We start from the raw sequence: 17,857 nt of genomic DNA, 5'->3' as shown, positions 1-17,857 counted from the left end.
TGCTGCTCTTGGCAGAAGGAACAAAGTAAAAGGCAATCTCCATGCTAAGGAAAATGCAGGCATGAATTAGTGCTGAATAAAAATTGGTAAATATTAGCAGTTTCTTTATAAACATCTCCCCTAAACATGCTCTGTTTAATGATTTAGGGTACAAAAGATATAACCAAAGTAGAAGCCATAAAAGAGGCTTTCATACTAGGGAAATAATTTATACAACAAACACAAGTGTAGTCATTCCAGCTGGCATGCTGCTATCCATCTTAATTATTGCAATAAAGAACCATTGGCTATCACTTTTAAAAGACTATGGAAACCTGGAGGGTTACCAAAAAATCAGAAAGAAAAGCTTTATGTTAAAATAAAATGATGATTAAATTGAAAATCAGGCCATAATGCTGATAATACATTTTTACTTGGATAAACAAGGCAGCTTTGTCTTTCAAAATTATGTCTATCTGACCTCATTTGTTTCTTGATAATTTGATAAGCAACTATACAATTTGTGCACTATCCACACACCAGACTGAATTTATGGGAAGCATTTTTATTACTGGAAATAACTGCAGAGGGGGTTTTTGCAGTGGGCCTGGGTGAGCAGAGGGTAGACTAATTAGAGACCTGGGGGATAGACAACACTGCCTTCCTCTAGCACAGCTGTTCTCAAGTGTGGTCGCAGGACCAGGAGCATCAGCAACAAATGGGAACCTGTTAGAAATACAAATTCTAGACTCCACATCAGAAGTACTGAATCAATCTGGAACTGTAGCGGGTGGGCACAGCCATCTATGTTTTTAGCAGGCTCTCCCGAGGATGTGAGGTGTGCCCCAGTGAGAACCACCGCTCCACTAAAATGAAAGCTCTGTGGGACTATATTTGTTAAATAAATTATTTTTTAAAAAGCTTTTTCTTCAATGAAGTCGAATTAAAAGATATCTCAAATCATCATTTTTAGGTATTTTTAATGTTGGCAAATAATTTCATTTATAGAAGTTAAACTTTGTTAAAACCTTCACTAAAATGAGTGAATTCTTAATCAAATCTAGAATCAGTTGTATTTGAAAATCAAAACGTTCTTTAAAAATATATTTCAAAAATTTATAGAGAACCATAAGTGATCCCAAATAGCCTCAGCAATTTTGAGAGAGAAGAGCAAAGTAAGAGGGATCATAATACCTGATATTAAACTATAATACAAGACAACTCTAATCAAATCAGTCCGGTACTGGCATAAAAACAGACACACAGATCAATGCAATAGAATAGAGAGCCCCAAAATAAACCCATGCCAATACAGTCAGTTAATATTTGACAAACAGGGCAGGAACATAAAATGGAGTAAAAATAGGCTCTTCAACAAATGATGTTAGGAGATCTGGACAAGTACATGTAAAAAAATGAATAGACCACCAACTTATACCATACATAAAAATAAATTCAAGGTGGATAAAACACTTAAATATAAATTGTGACACCATAAATGTCCTAGAGAAAAACAGAGGCAGAAAAATTTCAGATATTCCACACAGCACTATTTTCACCAATACATCCCCTATGGCAAGCGATATAAAGAAAAGAATAAATAAATGAGATCACATCAAACTAAAAAGCTTCTGCACAGCTAAAGAAAACAACATTAAAATGAAAGGGAACCAAATGTATGGGAAAATATATTTGCCAATGATACCTCAGACAAGGGTTTGATCTCCAAAGTATATAAAGAATTCACATGACTCCACACCAGGAAGACAAAAAAAAAACAATTACAAAATGGGTAAAGGACTTTAACAGACATTTCTCCAAGGAGGACATACAGAGGGTCCATAAATACATGAAAATATGCTCAACATCACTAGCCATCAGAGAGATGCAAATTAAAACCACAATGAGATACTACTTCAGACCAGTCAGAATGGCCATCATAAACAAATCAACAAACAAGCCCTGACAAAGGATGTGGAGAAAAGGTTACCCTAGTGCACCGTTGGTGGGAATGCAGACTGGTGCAGCCACTATGGAAAACAGTATGGAATTTCCTTAAAAAACTAAAGATGGAACTACCTTTCAATCCAGTGATCCAACTGCTGGGGCTATACCAAAAATATCATGAATCATCAATTCAACAGAGACTATGCACCCCAACGTTCAGAGCAACATTATTTATAATATGCAAGTGCTGGAAACAGCCTAAGTGCACATCAGTAAATGAATGGATCAAAACACTGGTACAGCCCTGGCTGGTATAGCTCAGTGGATTGAGCGCGGGCCTGTGAACCAGACAATTGCGGTTCAATTCCCAGTCAGGGCACATGCCTGGGTTGCAGGCCGGTTCCCTGCAGGCCAGTTCCTAGCAGGGGACGCACGAAAGGCAACCATACATTGATGTTTCTCTACCTCTCTCCTTCTCTTCCCCTCTAAAAGATAAATAAATAAATAAATAAATAAATAAATAAATAAATAATAAAAAAAACTGGTACATTTACACAGTGGAATACTGTGCAGCAGAACGAAAAAAAGGAACTCCTACCCTTTGGGACTGCCTGTGTAGAACTAGAGCACATTACGCTAAGTGAAATAAGCCAGGCAATGAAAGACAAATACCGTATGATTTCACCTATAAGTGGAACCTAATGAACAAAACAAACAAATGAGCAACACACAACTAGAGACTTGGAAATAAAGAACAAAGTGACAGTGACCAGAGGGGAGGGGGTTGGAGGATAACGGGGAGAAGAAGGGCATAAATGCAAGCAAATCAACAGAAATAGAGGACACATGGGCATGAACAATGCGGGGTGTTGATCGTGGGAGTGGGGAGGGAGTGTAGGGGTGAGCAATGGGGAAAAGGCAGGATAACTGTAGCTGAACAACAATAGAAAAACATCATGACGATCATTATGTAACTAGTTTTGAATTTGCAGGTGGGTAGTCTGTTGTTGCTGTTGTTGTGGGGATGTTATATGAGGAGAGATTGGTCTTAAAAAAGGGTTCTGTCACCTATCATCAGTAACTGGCATAAATCATTTTCTTAATTTAATCATTTAAACTTTCAGCTATCACTTCATGTTTTTCAGCATGATATATTCATGGAATTCTGCATCACAAGACAACTCTAGCACTTTACAGAGGTTTAATTCATATGTCCTGGGTGGGGCAAAAAGCAGGTTTTCAGCTGTGGTCACTTATTCTTATTCTATCACTTATTAGTTATTGTATTACATTCCATATAAAATCTGTAAACCTACTTTTGCCCCCCACATGTGTATAACCTTCAAAAGATATGTTTTATTTTTTCAAAACCATTGTTTACAGAGAATGAACAAAATGAAAAATATGAGAAAATAACAACGTTTGTATGGGTAAACGCTAAACTTTTATTGCCAGTTAACCCAGGGAACACGTGCCAAGGGGAAAATTTATGAACCTCAAGGGGCAGAGTAATGGCCATCCTTGTTTCACAAAGTACAATTTCAGGAGAGACACTTTTATTGTACTTCTGTTTGAATTATAAACTTTCATACAAAATAGAAAATTGGGCAAAGTAATACATTTGAACTCTAGAATACCATTGAGTATAGCCTCGCCAAGAAACATTACTTTAAAAAAGTATTTTAATTTATCTGCAAGAGGAAACCTGTCAGCACAACCTTAAAATTGTCCAAAAGCCAACAAAAAAACTTAAATACTTTAATGCCACTTAGTGTTATACATGTCCTTTATATAATAATTACTAGTTCACGTGCTAACATTAACAAAAGAACTATAAAAATGCTAGGAAATGAATCCAAAAGCCATCTTTGGAAAGAAATGATAACCCATGAGGGGACAATCACTTTTCCTGAATGCCATCTGTGGGGTTAACCATGCCAATAACGCTGACACCATGAGCATCCAAAACAGGAAAAAAGAACCATAGAACAGAGGACCGGGCAGCAGGGAAGTTACGGTTCTACGGCATTTAAGCTCCTACATACAAGATAATGTCAAAGAGTGCCCTAAGCTATTGATTTAAGTCCACTACACTTTTACTTGAAAATTCAACTGTTACTAATGCCTTCATCCATCTTCTGGTTTAATCTTTGAGGAAGAAACCCAGCAAGTTCCTAAGTGCTCTTCTCCCATTTCCTCCAGCTTTAACACTAGGCTCAGTCAACCCCCATTTGCTTCCAAGTTTGATTCTGTCCCTTTGGCTTGCTCTCTTCTATCCCAAAAATTCTGAAAAGGATCAAACCTCTTATTTTCATAACCGCCTATTTCTCTCCAGTTGATCCTCACCAAACTTCCTTTTCTGTCTGCATTGCACTCCAATGATTGGTGCAGTGGCTGTGCCTTTTCAACACATTTTGGATGAAGATACTGTATCTTCTTCTTTATCTAGGACAACAGCTATACACAATGGCTAGCTTAAAATGGATGTCTAATAAATATTAGGTTAATTAAGTTAAAAAGTGCTTTAGTATTATTTTGCCTGCGCAGTTCTTTGTTATCACATCCCCCGTTTTTGTGAAACTGCACAGAAATCTGCCATCTTCCCCTCCACCATTTGTAGGTGATTGGTCCTAAGTTGGTACCTGACCCACCAACTGAGCCAATCAGAATCCTTTCTGTGCACATTTGGAATCAAAACTAAGCAAACTGTACTTGGTAGTTTATTAACTAGAAAAGGGCCAAATCCAGGAGGTATACGCTGCCATATGGCATTAGAATTAAAATATAATAGTCTGCACAAAAAGAGAAGATAGCACATAAAAAGAACTGAGAAATGGGGACAGAGAGAGCCAATAGCATTCACACCCTTGTTTCTAATTAGTTACCAAGTCCTAAGTCTTAGCTGTACCATCTCCGGTCATTACAGATATTTCCTTTTTTTTTTAAAATTTAAGCTGTATCCTGTAAATTCATGTCTCTGTAATAAAACATTCTGTACACTGTAGGTGCTAGAACCATGGGTCATATATTGTTAATTGCTTTTATTTTAATAAGAGAAAAGGATATTTTCAGAGGAAAAGATCCAAAATAGAAAGCTAGCATGGAAATGTCACTTGAAATCAGACAGAACAAATACACCGCATCAGTGTACACAGAGAACAACCTAGTAGGAGAATCATCTGCATATGAGAAGTGGCTGCTAACCATTGCTTTGGATTTCTGCATTTCTGTATATTATCCAAGGACAAAATTTCTAGGCATGTATTATACCATGTGAGATTAGAATAACAATGTATGAAATATTATCCCGAAAATGTTCCATCCAATACTGTTCGAACTAAAATGTAAAAGTGTACTCCACTGTGGCACTTAACGTATTTTTAACTGAGAAATATGAATGGGTCCAAAGCAACCATGAAAAAAGTTGATAGCACAAATCCTTTGTCAATAAGTTGGCAGGAAGGTCATTTGATATAAATCATACATGCTGATTGTTAACTTGTGATAAACCTTGAGTACAACACTTGCAGCATGAGATACGTGATTTATATGCTGTGCTTCCACCAATGTTATGAAAAACTCTCTATGAACAATGGTTGTTAGTATCTACCGCACATTTGTTTCACCAAATATAAGGCTTTTACTTTCCATATTAATGAAAAGAAATAACTATATTATAAAGCAAACTATTATAGAGGACACTATTATAGATTCAGAAAAAAGCAAAGACAATCTCTGTAAGCTAGTGAATTATTGTTTTATAGTTTAATGTATTTTTTGGCTTCTAGATTTTTAATTTCAATGACCTTGAAACAACATAATTTAGTGCCGAATGTTTCAACACCCATTATAATCACTAAATGGTGAAATCAGCATTATTTATATCTGATCAGCTATACAAAAGTCAGCTTGCTTTGTTATGGAAAAGGCAGTAGATGTCCCAAAGAATAAGGGAGAGACCACTAATTAAAGGCTATGTTTACTAATCTAGCACCATAATTCCAGCCTCAGGACCCTCCAAGCAACTGGCAGGAGGAAGAAAAGAGGTGAGGGTGTTGGAAACATGAGGACAGTTCTTAACTTGTGGCCCCTGTGTGCTCGAAGGCCACGCAGGGTGGAGCAAAGGCAGAGACTGGAGAGTAAGACACGGGCTTTTGGTTCAGATCCAGGAGGAAGCCCGCGAGGACAGCAGGGTCAGGACTGCCAGGGCGCAGGGCTGGAACGCGCCTCATGAACAGGGCGGGGCGGGGGGGTGCTTCTTCTGGGCATCCAAGTCTTTTTCAATTTCTTCAAGCATTTTAGCCAGGTTTGGTATGTCATAATTCTGAGCCAGATACATTCCAACCCAGTTGCCAAAAGTAAATTCAAGCAGGAATTGGAGCATGATGTCGGCAAAGATGGTAATAACGGTGGTGACAGCTCAGTGGGCCGTCAATATCCTGCCTCTCCTGCTGCCAGGGGCGGGACCTGCCTTCAGCTAGTTTGATGTACTTTAATAGCAAACATACGGGAACGGCACAGGAGACAGCATTAAATACGTGTAGTTGCGTGTAGGACAACTCAAAAAAGTATGGTGAATAGATGGTATTCACTGTGTGATAAAAATGCTGCAAACACCCTTTAGTTGCCATCAATAAGAAATTTACTTGTTAAAAAAATCCAAATGCTGGCATTGTCCAGGTTTATTTATATTGTTATAAAGTTGAACTGCTGAAACTTGTTCACTGAAACATTTTGACTTGCATTAATGCTTTTTGTCCCCGCATATATATGTATTTTAAAAATATATACATATATTTAAACAATTTGCACACAAATGAAAATAGGAAAACTACCAATCTCTGTTTTCTGTCTATTTTCTACTTGCAATCATACACTTAGGTAACTTTTGACCCCACCAAAAATATGTATCAAAAATTCAGAACTATCAATAACAAGAAAAAAAGAACTCTTTTTATACTTCCAAATATGGATCATATTTATTAAACACACACACAACAAGCTGACATTCAATCATTAGTAATTTTAAGCAACTGTGGACAAATTCTCCCAACAGTTATCTGAACTCGAGGCTCAGCTTTTTTCCAGCTTCACTGACGTGTGCTTTAGCTTTGATGATAGGGGCCGATGTTATTCACACACAGAAAAGCCATCCTCCTATGCATCAGGGTCTCACAGACACAGTTAGTTATGTGTGACTTTCCCTTACTTCTCTGAAATAGATTCTTCCAAGTGTGGGCAGTGAAATAAATCCATTATTCTTTCTGTTTCTTCACATCCACATCCTGCCAACAGAATACTTCTATTTCTTTGCCTAGGCCAGCTCTTGGATAACCAAATATTTCCTTTGCAAGAGGTACCTCTGTGGTTGCCAGCAGCTCAGCTGCTGCATGTCGATTTAAAAAGGGGCCATGGAGAAGATTTTTTAAAGAATGAAATGTTTTCCATCATAGTGGATTCTTAAGCACATTTCCCATGTTCATGGTGGGCTAGCTGGATGTCTTTTGGTATAATTGTTAAGTGTTTGGTATGGATAGCACACAGGTTGGTGTTTTCAAAAAAACCAACCAGTTTGGCTTCACTTGCCTCCTGCAGAGTACTAATAGCTGAACTCTGAAAGGGCAGATCTGTTTTGAAATCCTGAGTAGTTTCTCACACCAGACACTGGAAGGGAAATCTGCAAATAAGAATTTCAATGGACTTCTGATAACATCTAATTTCAGGAAGGGCCACAGCACTAGCCCTGTGATGATGAGGTTTCTTTGCCCCTCCAGTAGAAGGTGTGCTCTTGTGAGTGAGTGGCTTTGGTAGCCAGTGGCTTCCTTGGTGCTCTTCCACTGGTGGATTTGTGGGCAGTCTGCTTTGTCCCAGCCATGGTATAGAGACCTTTTTACTCACCCACTTCTCCTTCAGCTGGGGCTAGAGGAAGCAATGACATTTGAGAACAACTGTGGCTGTGAACACCGCTACTGAATTATTAACTAATTTTCCAACAACATATAGTCATTGGCTTGCCACAATTTCTGTATGGCTGCAATTAATCTTAAAGTAAAAAACAAATCATTTTCCAGACTGAATAATTGCTCATGACAATAAATGGCTGAGTGCCAGCAGAAGGCCATAGAGTTGTGTACTTCGAAATGTATTCAATGGAACTCTCAAATACAGAAAATCATTTTTCAAGAGTACTTTGTGGAACATGTTTCATGTCTCACGTTTCCTTAAAAGTGATAACTTACCAAAAATTCCCCAAGACAAAGGTCTGGTTTACAAAGTCAGCCAAGGACGAAGAGATCAAAGGAAATCCCTGAGGCCTTACTGAATGTAAACGGCAGCTAAGAAGCAGAAAAACTCTAAAATTCCTCTTAGAGATGGAACAGGAACTTAGAAGAGCCCAGGCATCTGCAAGTGAGGGTGGCAGCTTCCTGTCTATGGCTATGTGTGTCTTCAACAGGTGACTGGAGACATGACTTGGGGTGGTGAACACACAGTACAATATACAGATGATGTGTTAGAGAACTGTACACCTGAAACCTATAAAATTTTAAAACAATGTCACCCCAGTAAATTTATTAAAAATAAAATAGAATAATTTTTTCCTGATTAACCACCCCCTCAAAAAAAGGGAACCAGAAATGTCTCAACATGTCTATGCTTGCCCCTCTGTCACACATCCAGAAAATATACAAGTACTGAGTCATGTTGTGGGCACACCCAGAGACGTGAAAAGGAAACTGCACATAGTCAGGAGCCTGCCCCGAAGTGTCCTGTACTTCCTCGGTGACTTCAATGGTCTAAGAATAACTTTTAATTCTTTCAGTTTTATGTGTTTTACATGCTGTGACCACACTTCATGAAAGTGTCATAGTATTCTGCCTACCGGATGGTACTCTTGAGGAACCAGACTGGAACTACATTGCGAAAACACATTCATGCTTTTTGTTTGCTCCTGTGGCTGTTGTATTACTATGGCAATTTGAAGAGATTCCTAATGCCTTCAGTATAGTGTCCAAGCTAGCTTATAAAATGAAAGCACTTTTATTTATATCAGCCTAGCTTCAATAGTTGACAGTGTGGTCGGTGCAAATACTCTAAAACTGTTTATTACCTGAAGGCAGGTGTTCATTATACTTTCAAATTACAAAAAAGCAAAAATCTTTTATTCTCTATGTTAATGTTTATATGTCTTATTCTTTTAGTTGTTCCTTTTAAAACACATTTACATATGTTTTAAAATCTAATCTCTTTTGAATTAGCTCTTAACTAGCTGTAAACTTAATCTCAGGTACAAAAGAGGGCTTAGAAATCAGAAAAATTTAGATCTCTAAATGCCAGAATAAAATGGAAAAGACACCATTACCTGGACTGCTGGTATCTAAAAGTGGTCTTTTAGAAAAGCACCAGAGAGAATAGCTGTAAGGAGACTATGGCCAAATGGTGTCTGTCTGAATCAGGCAAGTTATAAATATGTTCTGTACAAATCTATACTCAGAAAGAATCAACCCTGATGTTGCAAAGATTTCTAGGAGGGTTAATTCTGTCTCACAGAATTTTTCCCTGCTAAATTCCTCCAATGAAGACTTAAGATTTAATAGTTTCCATTTCTCTAAGCAATTCTTCACTTAGAATAAGAAAAATGTTTTACTTATAGATATCTATGCTTGTAAATTTTCTACGATGTATGAAATTAGTTTGGCAATACAATTTTTCTATATTCTGTGTAGTAAGGTTATATCCTCAAAAATCCCTGAGGCCTCTAAGTTCCACTTACAAATTACTAAGTATTGAACATATCAAGCAAAAAGTAGTAACAATACAATTCTTATTGGCTATTTCCACAAACTTAAAATTGCCCATATTAAAGCTTAAAGGTTAAATTAGATACAAGTTCCAAATAATGAAGAAAACTTACATGTAGTTAGTTAAGAACTAAACAGGTTTCTTTTGTTCTTCTGTTGTCATATTTTTATTTATAATGAAGAAATACAGCTCTAGATTATAGCGGAAATCAAATAATTCTAAGTCTGGATAATACATTTGACCTGTGCAATATATTTACATAGTGTTTTTCATTTATGAACATGACTAAAGAAATGTTCTTTTTTTTTACTCTAGAACCCTTGTTCGTTTTTCACTAAGGCTTTCTCTTAAGACATCACTAAACTGTGTCATCACCACCCCACAAAACTTTAAGTGTTTAGTGGGGTTAGTACAGTGAATGTGGTAAAGGAAATGTGAACAGTTTTTAAAGGATTGGAACCAACATTAACTGACAAAGAAAAACTTCCTTCTAAATCAACATAAAAGTGCTTAAGTAAAAAAAAGAAGAACAAAAAAAGGGAGTGATGGAGGTTTCAGTTAGAACAAGATCCTCACATTTCATCTAATACATTCACAATCTTGGCTAGAGCGTACCAACATGGAATCAGGATGACTGTAATAGAAAACTTCCACTACAGAATGACTTCCACTACAGAATGCTGTACACGCCTATATTCTGTGTCCACTCTTGCCCTGCTGATGCCTCCAGCACAACCATTTCCTGGCCTGCTGGCCCTGCGGACGAAGGAGCACACAGTCTCTTTAATTCAGTTTTTGTTACAAGGCTGGGATGTCTGGGTATCAGGTTGGTCAATGAGGTAGCTGAGGTTGGCCAGATAGTCAATAAACTCAAACAACTGACTGAAATCATATGTGATAAAAGGGCTGTTGGGATTCATTCTCTTCAGATGTTCTTCCTACATTTTATAAATGTCTTCTATGCATTCATTCACAGATGCTAGTCAGCATAACTTTTGCCTTCAGGTCTCCAGGGAGCTGTACTAGCAAAATGGTCTGAGCCATCCTGCCAAATTCTTTCACTGCAGATGGCACGGCCAGTGCCCAACCAGCAATGCTTCTGAAACACCGGTTCTCCAAGTGTCTCAGGTCAGACACCGGATTAAACAATGGTTAACAAGTTTCTTTGCATTATGAGTTAGCAAAGTTTATTTGTACTGAGAATTTTAAGAGTGAGAATAAATATACACCATTTTACAAGTGAATTTGGTCATGGCCCAAATAGTGGGGATCATAAGAACGTGGGGAACATTTCTCCATCAATACTAAGCCACTAGCTTCTAAATAATCAGTTTCATTAAACAGGGTTCAACAACCTTTGGTGTCAGAAAATTATTACTGGTACAAAATTTAAACTTCCTTTATTGTATTTTTTCTCACACTCGCTTCTCATCACAGGCACGGATTTGTTAACCATATGTTTAAACAATCTTTTAGCAGTCAACATACAGGATTACAATTTTACATTTGCAAATCACTGCAGGACACCAATCAATAAGCAGACTCTGCAATCTCATCTTGAATGTGATTTAAACTTAAATGTGGACTAGTATTATTAAAAATGCCAATAAAAAAGAAGGATCATTTTAATTCCAGTATGTTTGTAGCTTTGCTGTAACATATCAGAAAACCAGGGAGGGAAAGAGAAGCAAGAAACAAAAAATAAGTATAACTGTTATTCTAAAATTTTGTAATCATGGATAGTACTATATTTAATTAAAAGTCTAATTCCAAAATCAAAATAAGTAAATTAACTAAATATCTGTCTTAGGTACTTGTCATTACCTAAGGCATAACTTGCCAACTTAAGTAACTTTTCTCATTATTCTTTCTTCCTCTTTTCTTTCACAAAATTATTAATGTAACCATTCAATTTATAGTCTCTAAATCTTGATTATAAAGTGTTAGGGCTTTGAGCCTTCAAGAGCTAGAGACCCACAGGGTCTGGTTATAACCATTTGGAATCTAATTATTTACATTCCAAAGATACCCATGTTACATTTGATTTTTAAAAAAGAAAGAAAAATCTGTTTTTTTTTAAACAAAAACAATTTTTCCTAGAAGGATACGTTTAACATCAAATATTAAGCTAAAGTTCAGGTCCAATATCCTAATATTCAAAAAATCATACAAAATTTGAAACAGAAAGTATCTTAAGTTACAAATTCGTATCACTTTATTTTTTATGCATTCATTTATTTCTGTTGGTCAGTGACCCTTGATATTAGAAACATTTCTCGGCCCTGGCTGGCGTAGCTGAGTAGGTTGAGTGCGGGCCTGCAAACCAGAGTATCGCGGTTGGATTCCCAGTCAGGGCACATGCCTGGGTTGCAGGCCAGTTCCCATCAGAGGACAGACAGGAGGCAACCATACATTGATATTTCTCTCCCTCTCTCCTTCCCTTCCCCTCTAAAGATAAATTTAAAAAAAATACTTGGCTTTAATTAAAAAAAGAGAAACATTTCTCTATATTACTTTGATTGGCAGTCTTGAATTATACTTGAAATATGAATCATATTTTATCAGCATTTTATTTTTTCACTTTTTCATTGAATTTATTGGAGTGACACTGATGAATAAAATTATATGGTTTTCAGATGTACAATTCTATAACACATCACCTGTACACTGTATTGTGTGTTCACAACCCCAACTCGGTCTCCTTCTGTCACCGTATATTCCCCCTTCACCCTCTTCTCCCACACCTCACCCACCTTCCCTGGGGTAACCCCCACACTGTTGTTGCTGGTCTCTGTCTATGAGGGTTTTTTTCATACAGGCCCCGACAATCTCCCCTCTGACAGCTGTCAGTCTGTTCTCTGAATCTATGAATCTGTTTTCATTTTGCTTTTTTATTTTGTTCATGAGATTCTACATATAAATAAAATTCTATGCCTCCTGTCTTTCTCTGACTGGCTTATTTCACTTAGCATACTGCTCTCCAGGCCAATCCATGCTTTCGCAAATGGTAAGATTTCCTTTTTTTTAGGGATGGATAGTGTTCCATTGTATAAATATACCATAGCATTTTTTACCCATTCATCTACTAATGAACGCTTGGGCTGCTTCCAAATATTGAGTATTGTAAATATGCTGCAATGAATATAGGGGTGCATGTATTATTTCAAATTAGTGTTTTGGATTTCTTTGAATATATTCCCAAGTATGAAATCTCTGGGTCATAAGGTAGTTCCATTTTTAATTTTCTGATGTAACTCCATATTCCTTTGCACAGGGGCTGCACCAAGCTGCAACCTCACCAACAGTGCACTACGGTTACCTTTCTCCACATCTTTTCTGGCACTTGTTGTGTGTGGATGTACTGATGGTAGTCATTCTGACAGATGTGAGGTGATATCTCATCATGGTATTAATCTGAATTTCTCTGATGATTAGTGATGTTAAGCATCTTTTCATATGTCTATTGGTCATCTGTATGTCCTCTCTGAAGAAGTGTCTAATCAGTTTCTTTGACAATTTTTTAAATAAATTGGTTTTTGTGTGTGTTTGTTGAGTTACATGAGTTCGTTATACATTTTAGATATTAAAGCCTTTTCAGATGTATCATTGTTGACTATGTTCTCCCATTCAGTGGGTTACCTCCTCGTTTTGTTGATGGTTTCCTTTGCTGAACAAAAACTTTTAAATTTGATGCAGTCCCATCTGTTTATTTTTTTCTTTTTTCCCCTTATCCAAAGTGATATATCAGAAAAATATATTGCTGTGAGAAATGTCCTAGATTTTATTGCTAATTTATTTTTGTAGGATTCTCATGGTTTTGAGTTTAACGTTTAAGTCTTTAACACATTTTAAATTTCTTCTTGTGTGTGGTATAAGAAGACAGAATAGTCCTTCCTTCCTTGCTTCCTTATTTGCACATATCTGTCCATATGAATTCAGCTCTGTGTGGTCGGCACCTGCGCAGCAACTTGCATACCATGGTCAGGGTTGAGCCTCATAGTCAGCCAGCCTGAGGGTTAATTCCACATACAAACAAGCCAATAGCATTCAAGACTCAAATACAACAGAAGGGCCCACATAATCCACACAAGGGAAATAGCTGGAGCACCTAGCTATGGGTGTTCCAAAGAAGGCTAAACAACTTGACCCCACAGTATATGTACTACATAAGGCCAACTCACCAAGACTGGGAGTCATCTATCTAATGGAAATAAACACAAAGAGGCAAACAAAGTGGGGAGACAAAGAAACCGGCACCAAATGAAAGAACAGGAGAAATCTCCAGAAAAAGATTTAAATGAAATGGAGGCAAGCAATTTATCAGCTACAGAGTTCAAAGTAATGGTTATAAGGATGGTCAATGGCATAAAAAAGACAAGGAAACCACAAACAAAGAACCAGTCAGAAATAAATACAATATCAGAAATGAAAATATACTGGAATAAACAGCAGGTTGGATGAGCAGAGGATCGAATCAATGATTTGTAAGACATGGTAGGAAAAAACACCCAATAAGAGCAGGAAAAACTAAAAATGGATTTAAAAAATGAGGTTAGTTTAACATACTTTTCGGACAACACGAAGCATAAGAATATCAGTATCATAGGGTATCAGAGTGACAAGAGAGAAAGCAAGGGATCAAGAACATATTTGAAGAAATAATGACTAAAAACTTCCCTAACCCAGTAAAGGAAAAATGTCAAATCCAGAAAGCACAGAGAGTCCCAAAGAAGATGAACCCAAAGAGGCCCACACCAAGACACATCAAAATTAAAATGCAAAATGTTAAAGACAATCAAAATCAGCAAGAAAAAGAGAGTTACCTACAAGGGAGCTCCCATAAGATGGTCAGAGGATTTTTCAACAAAAACATTTCAACATTTCAGCCCAGAAGTAATCAGCCTGAAATATTCAAAGTGATGAAAAGGAAGGCTCTACAACTACTTTACCCAGAAGTCTGGGAAGACTACTTTACCCAGCAAATTTATCATTTAAAATTTAAGGGGAAGTACACCCTGGCTGGTATAGCTTAGTGGATTGAATGCGGGCCTGAGAATCAAAAGGTTGCTGGTTTGATTCCCAGTCAGCTCATATGCCTGGATTGAGGACCAGGTCCCCAGTGAGGGACGCTCGAGAGGCAACCACACACTAATGTTTCTCTCCCTCTCTTTTTCCTTCCCTTCTCCTCTCTTTAAAAATAAATAAATAAATAAATAAATAAATCTTTAAAAAAGAAAAAGGGTTAGAAAATAAAAATAAAATTTAAGGAGAAATAAATAGCTTCCCAAACAAAAGTACATAACCCTTGTAAATATTTATGTACTCAACCTAGGAGCACCAAAGTATGTAAAGCAGATGAAATATACATAAAGGGAGAGGTGGATAGAAATATGGTCATAGTTGGGGATTTCAACATTCCATTGACATCAGTGGACAGATCTTCCAGGGAGAAAATCATAAGGAGACAGTGGATTAAATGACGCACTAGATCAGATGAATTTCATTGATATCTTCAGAGCATTTCACCCAAATGCTGCTGAATATACCTACTTTTCAAGTACACATGGAACATTTTCTGTGATAGACCACTTGCTGGGACATAAAACAAGTCTCAATAAATATAAAAAGTTTGAAATCATATCAAGCATCTTCCCTGACATAATGATATGAAACTAGAAATCAATCACAACAATACTAAAAAAACACACAGAAACATGAAGACTAAATAACATGTTACTGAAACAATGAATGGTTTAACAATGAGATCAAGGAAGAAATCAAAAGGCACCTTGAAACAAATTAAAATGAGAACACAAAACCGAAAATCAATGGAACACAGAGAAAGCAATCCAAAGAGGAATATAAATTCACGATATTACATGCCTATTTCAAGAAACAAGAAAATTTTCAAATTAAACTAGCTAACCTTAAACCCAAAGGAACTAGAAAAATAACAACAAACAAAGCCAAAAGTGAGTAGAATAAAGGAAATAGTAAATATCAGAGCAGAAATAAACAAAATAAAGTAAAAAACAATACAAAAGATAAATAAAACCAAGAACTGGTACCTTGAAATGATAAATAAGGTTGACAAACCTTTAAGCAGACTCATCAAGAAAAATAGAGAGGGGGCCAAAATAAATAAATTAGGAAGAAAAAGGGAAAGTAACAAATGACACAAATGAAAATACAAAGAATTATAAGAAAATATTATGAACTAATAAATTATTAATAAAATATTATGCTAATAAATTACACAATCTGGAATAGACAGATAAGTTCTTAGAAACATACAATCTTCCAAACCTGAATCATGAAGAATCAGAGAATCTTGACGGACATATTACAATGAGTGAAATTGAAACAGTAATCAAAAATTACCAACAAAGTCCTGGAATAGATGGCTTCACAGGTGAGTTTTACCAAACATTCCAAGAGAAAATAACTCACACCCTCCTCAAACTAATCCAAGAATTTCAAGATGAGGGAAGGCTCAAAAGTTCAGTTTAGGAACCCAGCATTATCCTAATTCCAAAATCAGATAAAGACACTACAAAGAAAGAAAATAGTAGGCCAATATCCCTGATGAACATAAATGCCAAAATCCTGAAAAAATATTAGCAAACTGGGTCTAGTAGTACATTAAGAAGATCATACACCATGATGAAGTGAGATTTGTCTCAGGGACACAAGGTTGGTACAACATTCACAACTCAATAAATGTGATTTACCACATAAACAAAATGAAGAATAAAAACTATATGATCACATCAGTAGATACAGAGAAAGTATTTATGAAAATCCAGCACCCATTTATGATAAAAACTCTCAGCAAAGTGAGACTAGAGGAAAAATACTAAAACAAAATAAAGGTTATATATGAGAAACTCACACTCAACATCATACTCAATGGGCAAAATCTATGAGCATTTTCTTTAAGATTGGGATTAAGACTGGGATGTTCACATTCATCACCCTTATTCAACACAGTACTGAAAGTCCTAGCCATAGCAATCAGACAAGAAAAAGAAATAAAAGGCATCTAAACTCATTATTTGCAGATGACATGGTACTTCATACAGAGGACCCTAAAAACTCCACCAAAAAACTACTAGAACTGATAAATTCAGTAAAGTAGCATGATACCAAAACAATATCGAGAAATCAGTTACATTTTTATATAGCAATAATAAACTATCAAAAAGGAACACTAAGAAAGCAATCCCATTTACAAGTGCATCAAAAAAATACCTAGGATATTAAAGACCTGTACTTAAAATTTTTTTCCAAGGATATAAAAGACCTGTACTCAAAAATTTTTTTCAGAAACTGAATAAAGAAATTGAAGAAGATTTAAATAAGTGGAAGCATATGCTTGTCCATGGGGAGGAATAATTAACATTATTAAAATTTCCATACTACCCAAATCAATCTATAGATTCATCACAATTCCCATTAAGATACCAATGGCTTATTTCACAGAACTAGAATAATATTCCAAACGTTTATATGAAACCACAAAAAAACCCAAACAGCCACACCAATCTTGAGAAATAAAAAAAAAGTTGAAGGAATCATACTTCCTGATATCAAACTATACTACAAGGCCACAGTAATCAAAACAGCATGGTACTGGCAGAAATAACAGCCATATAGATCAATGGAACAGAATAGAAAGTCCAGAAATAAACCCATGCATTTATGCTCAATTACTATTTAACAAAGAAGGCCAAAACATACAATGGATACTCTATTCAATACATGGTGTTGTGAGAACTGGACAAATACTTGCAAAAAAGAGAAACCTATTACTTTATAGATAAGAAAAATGAAGCATTAATCATAAATTTATTATCCTTCCATATTGATCTCCCAATTGAAAGAGACATCAGAATTTATCTGCCTGGAGTGGGGAATACATACATAGCATGTCCAACTGTCGAGTGGCTGTAACATTTCCTTACACTATCAGGGACAGTGGTATTTGAGTCTCCCCAGAAGTAGGAAATTCAAAATCAAGGAAAAACCTTTTTCTTTCAGCATTTGAATCCTGTTCTGTTATTGTTGTGGGCTAGCTTTTCTCTAAAAACAGGTAATCTTGGATGAGTGTTCTCATAAGGCCCGCACCCCT

General features: G+C 36.3%; 2 protein-coding genes across 2 annotated transcripts in view; both read right to left on the bottom strand.

The window, feature by feature from the left end:
- The window catches only part of ALCAM (activated leukocyte cell adhesion molecule), a 198,332-nt gene that overhangs the window by 161,243 nt on the left and 19,232 nt on the right, over nucleotides 1–17,857 (bottom strand). The window lies entirely within an intron of this gene.
- On the bottom strand, nucleotides 2,527–15,508 carry LOC119058051 (short transmembrane mitochondrial protein 1-like). Its single transcript, XM_037157005.2, has one exon. It carries the CDS (start codon nucleotides 6,308–6,310, stop codon nucleotides 6,155–6,157), a length of 156 nt encoding a protein of 51 aa, XP_037012900.2. The 5' UTR covers nucleotides 6,311–15,508; the 3' UTR covers nucleotides 2,527–6,154.

Source organism: Artibeus jamaicensis, unplaced genomic scaffold (genome assembly GCF_021234435.1).
Source record: "Artibeus jamaicensis isolate MK-2021 breed Jamaican fruit bat unplaced genomic scaffold, CSHL_Jam_final contig_3126, whole genome shotgun sequence".
In the NCBI taxonomy this organism is placed as follows: domain Eukaryota; kingdom Metazoa; phylum Chordata; class Mammalia; order Chiroptera; family Phyllostomidae; genus Artibeus; species Artibeus jamaicensis.
Note: the sequence above shows the minus strand (reverse complement) of the source record. Positions and strands in the feature narration are given on the sequence as shown.

Coding starts and splice junctions, on each gene's coding strand:
- LOC119058051 (XM_037157005.2), bottom strand. CDS start 6,310: ATGCTCCAATTCCTGCTTGAATTTACTTTTGGCAACTGGGTTGGAATG.